Raw genomic sequence first — 9,093 nt, 5'->3', positions numbered from 1 at the left:
GAAACTGTGGTTACTAATGATTGTGATCCAACATTTGCCTCGCATTTCAGGATGAAAAGACAAACATTTCAGGTGAAGGATAATCCACTTCTTACCTCCGAGACTGTGTTAGGATCTATATGACCTTATTATTTTTATTGTGCGTATTAGGCTTATCATTATTACTGATCACTGTTGTTGTGCTATGTTATTGTAATATTTACCATTATATAATCAGAGGGGTATAGAAAAGTATATGAAAGTGTCACTCCATAATACAATAGCAAAATATATGTATAGTATTTTTATGTTACATTAATCAGTATTTAGCACACCTTCCTAAGGAAAGGATATTAGGATACTCTACTGGATATATATCTATATTAGGACATTTAGACAGACTTAAAGAAGTTCCAGATCTATACTTGTACTCTTATTATTTCAGTTATTTTGCCTTTAATATAAATAAGCACGTGCAAACAATATACTTGCTCTTGTGAATTTATTTGGATGTTAATGACATTGTGGAGCTGTCTCTTTAATACAGCGTGGTTTACATACATGTTGCTGCTGATTGGGCTGACATGTTTGACACACCCACCAAACACGAGAAAATGCATCTCAAACCCCGTTGCACACCGTTTCCAGGAAACATGTCGTTCAAACCGGAAACCGTAGCAAAACGGTGCACACCGGTTTGAGCTTGAACTTGCCCCAGATGATACGGATTTCGTTGAAACTATTATTATTTCGTTGCAAAATATAACAAACATGACAATAATCTGATTAAAATGTAGGCTACATTTAAAATGTAAAATGTACACTTAACATTAGGCCTACCTTTTTTGTTGAACTGTTGTAAAAAATTAATGTCACATTTGCCATAGTTTGGATATTCAGGGAAATTTGCATTCTTGTTCGTATTTTAAACATGAAAGCAATAACTTGCACAGGGTATGTGTCTGTATTCAAGAGAGTTTAAATCGATCTCAATGTACAGCGCGTGTCAATATTTGCTCTTCATGCTTGTGTGGATGCCGTCAGTTTTGACGCAAAAGATGAGGTAAGCTGATTGGATATCATGTAGCCTATTTGACCCTTTACAGCACTCCCATTTTCCTGTTTTTACATTAGAAGCATCATTTTGCTTGTCAGAAAGACATGTTCGGTTTTAATGTTACTTTAAGTTGGGGTAGAATTAAATGAATGCCAAAACTCTGAATTTTGTTCGCGTACCCCCTCCGTCATCTCACGTATCCCCAGTTTGAGAACCACTGTCTTAACTGAATACAGAGATGGAAAAAAGTCTGACAATATACACAGATAACATGTCTTTATGCACAAAATGAATTATAGTGACTGCAGCTTAACTTTTTGCCTTCATCATTTCAAAACTGTCTATATCACGTTTTTGTTCCAGCCACCCACACACTCTTGGATTGACTGCTTTTTATATTTTTTGTATTTTTACTGCTGCCACTTTCCACAAATAGGGCACTAAATAGAGCCTGAAATGTTTTTTTTTTTTTTAAATCTTACTAAACAAATAGTAAAGTGCTTAACTTTTAGAAAATGCTGATTAATATTTCAGAAAATATTAAATAACAACATGATATGTTTTATTATCTATTCATTTGTAAAAAAAAAATTGTAATTGCCTAGCAATCAAAATTAAATAGATGTAAGTGTATCAAGTAAATGTTAAAATGGCATATTTAAAAAAAAGTTGCTGCTATACAATATTCTGTCCTGTTTTAGACAGATTTACTGCCACTTAACTCCAGCTTTTCAGCCTGAAAAAATAGGATCTAAAAATGTGATCTGAACAGGGCGATGTAAAATGTTTTCAGTAACACTGTGTTTCTCACACGTGCCCAGCCACAGACAGGAAATGGAGTCTCTTAAGCAGTGAATAGGTTGGGTCAATTTGACCTAGTTACAGAGATGCTGGATTTTACAGCAACAGCATGGAAGGAATATTCATCCTGCTTTAACATGAATCTTTATTTGTGGCCAAAAAAGAGATAACTTTGAATTCAATCTTCTGTCAATGGCACAATATAAGAGTATACAATTGTTAAAATTTCATTAGCGCTACGTCGAAACAATTCACGTCTTAATGCGTGCCTGAATGTACTCACATCTCGCATAAGAGGATGTGTCTGTCTGAGTATTTGGATTTGATAAGGTGGTTTTTCCCCATCTCCACCAAAACACAGAGCTGATCTTCTGTCTGCACTGAGACGAGCCATAGTAGTACAGCAGGGGGTCCAGAAAAAGACTTACACTCCCCAAACACACAGCCAACAGGTAAGCCGCATATGATGAATCTCCCTCCCCGCTGTTGATTTTAGTAGTAGCTAAATAAACACAGTGGTACAACAGGATGCCATTGGTTGGAGCAAAGCACATCACAAACACCACCAGCACAGAGATAGCCATAATCACCGCTCTCCTTCTTTTTTCTGAGAGCAATGAGGATTTTGCAAATTGATTAGACTTGGTACGGAGCACATATATGATGGTGGAGTAGCTCACTAAGGTGACGATAAGTGGCACAAAGTAGTAGAGGCAGGAGAGGATGGAGAACAGGTACATGTACTGCTGATCCGTATGGTCATCATGGATCAGCGCATCATGGCAGGTGATGCCCACATCCTTAATCTTGAATGTTTGTCTCATTGAGAGAAGTGGCACTGTACCAACAAGTGCCAGCAGCCAGACCAGCACACATATGTATGTGGCTTTCCTTGCATTCCTCCAGGTCAGAGAGGCGATGGGAAACGCCACGGCCAGCAGCCTGTCCACACTCATGCACATCATCAGCAGTATGGAGCAGTACATGTAGCAGTAGTAAGCTGCACTGATCACACGACACGCCGCCTCACCGAACACCCAATCTGAAGCGTTCAGCTGGTAGTGGATCTTCAGAGGCAGCAGCAGGGTGAAGAGCAGGTCCACACACACCAGGTGAGTCATGTAGATCACAGCTGGTTTCTTATCTCGAATCTTACAGGTGAACGTCACCAAGGCCAAAGCGTTCAGGGGCAAACTAATGAAGATGATGAAGATGTAGAATGAGGGCATGATGTGTGTGGCCATTGGGCCTTTAAGGAAGTCAACAGCTTCGTTTGAGATCTTGAGTATCAGGACTGTAGTCCGGTTGCATTTTGCTGCATTCAGATCAGTGACATTACATGGATGTGCTCCTTTATTAGATCGGGATGTTTGTTGGCGTATCACTGTAACCCGACACAAAAACACAACAGCATCAGTGACTGCTCTCATAACACAACTAGACAAATGAATATGACTGAGAGGCATTGATGAAGATGTTTAAGACATTCACACCAATAATGATAACTAGCATTCACACCAACAGATGATAACGTTCTGTTTATTATAAATGCACACATCATTTTTGTCATCTGCCACTTTAAATGCTCAAGCTCATTAAAGCAGGATTCTGATTGGCTGCCAATATTTTTATCATTCATCAGCTGCAAGAAATCATTCTGAAAGTGTTGATATCCTTACTCTGTGTTGTTATTGGTATAGTGTGAATTTTATTCTCATAGAATTAGAATGAGTTTTAACACTTGAACTTGGTGTGAATGAGCCTTTAAACTACAACCCCAATTGCAGTGGGCTTGCAGTACAAACAGTGTTAAACATACCTCTGTCCCAACTTTTTTGGAGTGTGTTGCAGCTATCAAAATCAAAATTTGTTTATATTTGCAAAACCAAATTAAGTTGGCAAGTGAAAACATTGGATTTTTTTCTTTGTACTTTAGTCAATTAAATAAAGGTTAAAAAGAATAAACAAATAACATATTTTAATGGCATTTCACAAAACATCCCAACTTTTCTGGAATTCGGGTTGTAAAGCCTCAGAGTCCAAAACAAACACAAGGCCATTATGGTCTGTCTGCTGGATATTGTACATACTTTCACGAGTTTTATTTGGCATTAAAGAAGAGTCTGGCAATGTCTCATCCATATTGTGGTCAATCGGCTCATCAGTCTGGGTTTCATAGTTACGTTGAACAGAAAAACTGCGTCCAGAGGGGGCTGTAACCAAACACACAGCCATTAGTGATAGTTCTCATAACACATCCAGATAAGGAAAGCCAAAGACAAAACTCTGGGCCCTTTTCTTTACAGTAAGAACTCTAGGAGCAACATATTTTGAATATTGGTGCCTGTATATTTTACAACTTAAAACGTCTCCAGGTTACACATGTAACCATGGTTTCCCGAAGGGAATGAGATGCTGCGTCGAAATGCTACGGGAACGCCTTCAGCGTGACCACGCTCTGAATCACATGTGTAATCAGTCCAATGGATGGGCGAGACGTCACGGGCGGGGTGACGTAACGACCAGGAAGCTTAAAAGCATGTGCGGTGGAACCGGTGTCAGCTGCTAGGAATGAAACAAGTGCTGACAGGGATGCCGGAAGTATGGCCCTGAGATGCAGCATCTCGTTCCCTTCGGGGAACCATGGTTAAATGCTTAACCTGGAGATGTACCCCTTCAGGAACTCGAGCTGCGTCGAAACGCTACGGGAACGAGAATGCCCACACCGCAAGACTAAAGGCAGCTAAAGCGAGAGAACGGAGCCAGGAGTGGCGCAGAAAGCAGGTAGGCACCTGACAAAATAGGCGGGGACATCCTGCCCAAAGGCCAACTTCAGAAGGAGTGAGTCTTGACCCCCAATGGAGTGGGGAGATCAGAGGACTCGAGGCTATGGAATAGCATCCTGATCCACCACTTAGCATAAGCTTCTCTGGCCGGAGGCCTCAGCACACCACAGAGGAAACATAAACCAGGGGGTGTCTGCCCACTGACTGGTCACCAATAGAGGTGTGGTAGGCCGCAATGGCCGCCACGTAGACCCACTCCACCCCACTCCGGCCTGCAGGAACTCCAGAACTGTACCAACTGGGCAGTTAGCTGGGTCGAGCTGGTGGTCTCCCTCAGGGGCCACACCCATAACTTCCACAGATCCGGGCGGGGGTGAAAGATCGTGCCCTCCGCCTGTGAGAGGAGGTCCCTCCTGACGGGGATCTCGTACAGACGAAGCCTCGGCCAAGTCTGCACCATAGCGTCCAGTCCGAGAGGAGCTGGATGAGTCAGAGAGAACCAGAGGGGACAGTGCGATGTCATCTGAGTCGCAAACAGGTCCACCTGAGCCTGGCCAAAAATTCTCCATATCTGCTTCACCACCTCGGGGTGAAGCGTCCATTCCTCGGGCCTCGGCCCCTGCCTCGACAGGATGTCTGCTCCCATATTGAGATGCCCAGAGATGTAAACGGCCAGCATCTCCAGGCAGGTGATGTGCCAAGTGAGATGGCAACCGCTCCACAGACCGCGGGCAGGGTGGCCACTCATGACCACACCCCAACCGGTAAGGGACGCATCCGTCGCTAGCGTTACACGGTGACAAGGAGCTCCCAGCATCGGTCCCTGAGACAAGAACTAAGGTTTCTTCCACATGACTAAGGCACGTAGGCATCTCCGTGTGACCTTGAGCATGCGAAGTTGGTTTCCCCTCGGCAACTCACTCTCTTGACTGCAGTGAAGATCGACTCGATCCGAGCAGGGGACAGACGTGCCTGCATCGGGGTCAAATCCCACACCACGCCCAAATAAGTGGTCCTCTGAGCTGGAGAAATCACACTTTTCTTGGCGTTTAGTCTTAACCCCAACTCTTTCATGTGAGCGAGAACGACATCTCAATGCCGAACCGCTATCTGCTCTGAATGAGCTAATATCAACCAATCGTCGATGTAGTTGAGTATGCGGATGCCCTGGAATCGCGGAGGAGCCAGAGCAGCATTCGTGAAAGTGTGAGGTGAGAGTGCAAGGCCAAAGGAAGAACTCAGTGTTGGTAAGCTTTTGCCCCCAAAAGCAAACCTCAGGAACTTCCTGTGATGAGGAAGGATGGAGACATGCGCATCTTTTAGATTGATCGTGCCAAACAAGACCTCGGACTTGATCTGAGACACAACTTGTTTGAGTGAGAACGTGCTAAACTTCAGTCGCCTGGCTGAGCAGTTCAAATGACGCAGATCTAAAATAGGACACCACCCTCCATCCTTCCTCGGAATGGTGACGTACCGACTGTAGAACCTGGACTCTGCTATGTGAGGAGGGACCACCTCAATGGCCTCCTTCCTCAAAAGAGTAACTACTTCTGTTCCATGACCAGAGCCTGCTCGGGACCCACCGAGACATGTTAGTTTACTAAGGGAATCAGTCTCGAGAGACAGACCTCTGGTGTAATCAGAGCGGCTAGCTTGGTGCCCTGAAGAGGCGAACCGGCAGGGGACGGCTGTACTAGCTGCTCTAGAGGCCTCCGTGGCCTCTTAGCACTGCTACGTTTCTGGGCGGTAACTGAGAGAAGCGCTATCGGCGCTCTCCGTATCAATCTCCTCTGAGAAAGACAGGCGGAGCATCGCGCCCTCTCCCTCGGGGGAAAGACCTCAGTGCGGGCTTCCGAAACCTCAAGAACAGGCACCGGATCAGGTGGTTAAGGAAGAAGATAGGGACTCGCCTGTCTACATTCCCTCCACCGGATCCATATGTGAAACCCACGAGCACAGCCGCCACTCCGCCTCGGCAAAAGCGGGGCCGGCACACTCCTCAAAGAGACGCCTCTGAGAGCGAAGCAAGGCAGTAACAAAATGCTCGCTATGTGGGCAGTCAGCTGAGACTGCCCTCGAGAGCTGACTCTGCGTGCTTCGCTCCCAAACAGACAACAGACAAACTGTGTTTGTCCCCACCGAAATATAGCACGGGCAGGGAGGAACACACAGCCTGAACGCTGCCTGCTCGCTGCTTCTTTTGACTGAAGCTTTGACATAATGGAGCTTATAAGTGGACAAACAACACTAAATAAGACTCACAAACAGATAGCGACTGAGACACACACAGAGCGCTTGCTGAATGAAAGAAAGCAGATGCCGGTTCCACTGCACGTGCTTTTAAGCTTCCATGTCGTTACGTCACCCCGCCCGTGACGTCTCGCCCATCCATTGGACTGATTACACATGTGATTCAGAGCGTGTTCCCGTAGCGTTTCGACGCAGCTCGAGTTCCTGAAGGGGAACTGGATATTTCATTAAATGCTACTGTTAATATATACCAAAATCTGATTTTTAACCATAAACTGTACTGATAAACACCATACAGATGGTAAAACACAAAGACAAAATACCATCAGGGTAACAACACACATGACACAAAAATAATGCAATAAACATTAACTAAATAGCAGAAAATGTAACATAAAACACCTTAATATAGGCTACATAATGTCTGAAAACTAAATTATTTATATAAAATATAATAATTTGATGTGTCATGCAGTGATTTCTGGGAATGTCATTTTAATGTTTTTCATAGTAAATTATAAAGTACTTTATAGTTTTTATGTGCAAACATTTTTTTTTTTTTTTTACAGTAAAAGTTCATATAATGCGATGTTAAACCATTGACAATGTTTCACATACTGTTTATATGGTAAGGTAACTTACAAATAACCAATCTATATTTATATAGGGAGGGGTCATTACTTGTCCAGTTTATAAATGTAAGACAGTATTTAGAGGATCTCTGAAAACTATACCGTTTCTGGGTTTCTCGTGATGATCCTGTGGATAAACCGGCTGAACAGTTGTTGCAGTTTCAGATAAACTGTCTTCAGCACTAACTGTAATCAAACATACAAAATAAATACTAGTAAATTCCTATGTAACATTACTAGATAAACACAGGAAAACAACCATATCTGAGAGCTCGATAATGAGAATAATACTTCCAACCAAAACACACACAGGGACATTTCCTAGGAATGCTGTGAACAGCCTCTCTCAGAGCCTTCAGCAATATTTTGATGTGTCTGGGAAGGATTAAGTTTGGGTATAAACGTATTCGACAGGTTATATTTCAAAGCCTTGTTGGCTGGTACTAGTAGCTGTGTTTTGGAACATGGTAGATGCTTTCTAGCTGATCTAAGATGGTGATATAGCTGGTCATTTTTCAAATAAATATAACCTACAGCTTGCCCACTTTTTCTTAATATATTTTTAGTTTCATTAATAGCCTGAAGGCACTTTGTTTTCACACATTGATCGATCGATTGATTCATTGATTAATTAATTCATTCATTCATTTTTTTTAAATAAATAAAATATCTACAATTAGGCTTGTGGTAGATTGGAAAACACAGGATGAGTAACCGACGGATAAAAATAGCCTAGAAAACAGTTTTTTTCAAACAATAATAATAGGCTACTTTTACTTTTTCTTTTTTTTCACTTTTAATGATTAAATGCTGGATTGGTGAATAGAAGGACTATTTTCTTTATATATTCTTTATATTTCTCTCTCTCTCTCTCTCTCTCTCTCTCTCTCTCTATATATATATATATATAGCCTATAGAAAGAGAGAGAGAGAGTTAATAATAAAAAGTTACTTTCTTCAACTCCTCCTTTCAGTTATTCGCGTAAGTTAAAGCGCACCAGGGAAAATACCAGAAGTCGCATAGCTTTTGAAAATCAAAATCTCAATTTCTTTATGCATGAATAAACTTACCGTTAAAGACGGCAGTGCATGTGTGCGCATTCAGAATTAAAAACAGGATAGTTTTGATTTCCATAAGGTCAGTTTTTGCTGCCTGTTTCTAAAACAAAAAGTCAATTTTAGTTCGAAAGAAAAACAAACTCTTCTAACTGAAGAAACCAGTTGTTTTGAGAATCAAACTCGTGCGTTAAGTTTCGAGTCACTGTCTGCACAGTAACAGCTCGTTCTGCACTGCGGTGTGGCTCAAGCGAGGATGTGCGTTTCAATGTGATCTGTGATGACATCACGAACCCTGGGTCCCAGCTGCTATTATCAAACCCAGAAATTGTGTCTGACTGTCTCACAGAGGTCTGTGTGGTTGATCTGCTAAGCAGATTCATAGATAGATAGAAAGAATGTTGTTTGTTTTTTTAATTCATTACATAATTTCCTGACCTGTTCTACCATCTTGTTTTTAATTAGTCCAACTTTTGTGTGAATCTGATCAACAATGTATTTGAATGCATTTATGATCTGATTTTGTTTA

The 9,093-nt window shown here is 42.2% G+C and overlaps 1 protein-coding gene across 1 annotated transcript; it reads right to left on the bottom strand.

The window, feature by feature from the left end:
• Positions 1-1,958: 1,958 nt before the first annotated feature.
• Positions 1,959-8,731, bottom strand: LOC107584679 (proteinase-activated receptor 1-like). The gene is made up of 4 exons (XM_016271386.1): positions 8,580-8,731; positions 7,611-7,694; positions 3,928-4,050; positions 1,959-3,221 (listed from the first exon to the last, which is right to left on the bottom strand). The coding sequence occupies exons 1-4, from the start codon at positions 8,641-8,643 to the stop codon at positions 2,089-2,091; spliced, it is 1,404 nt and encodes a 467-aa protein (XP_016126872.1). The 5' UTR covers positions 8,644-8,731; the 3' UTR covers positions 1,959-2,088.
• Positions 8,732-9,093: the final 362 nt, after the last annotated feature.

Source organism: Sinocyclocheilus grahami, unplaced genomic scaffold, assembly GCF_001515645.1.
Source record: "Sinocyclocheilus grahami isolate Dianchi unplaced genomic scaffold, SAMN03320097.WGS_v1.1 scaffold61.1, whole genome shotgun sequence".
Lineage (NCBI taxonomy): Eukaryota > Metazoa > Chordata > Actinopteri > Cypriniformes > Cyprinidae > Sinocyclocheilus > Sinocyclocheilus grahami.
Note: the sequence above shows the minus strand (reverse complement) of the source record. Positions and strands in the feature narration are given on the sequence as shown.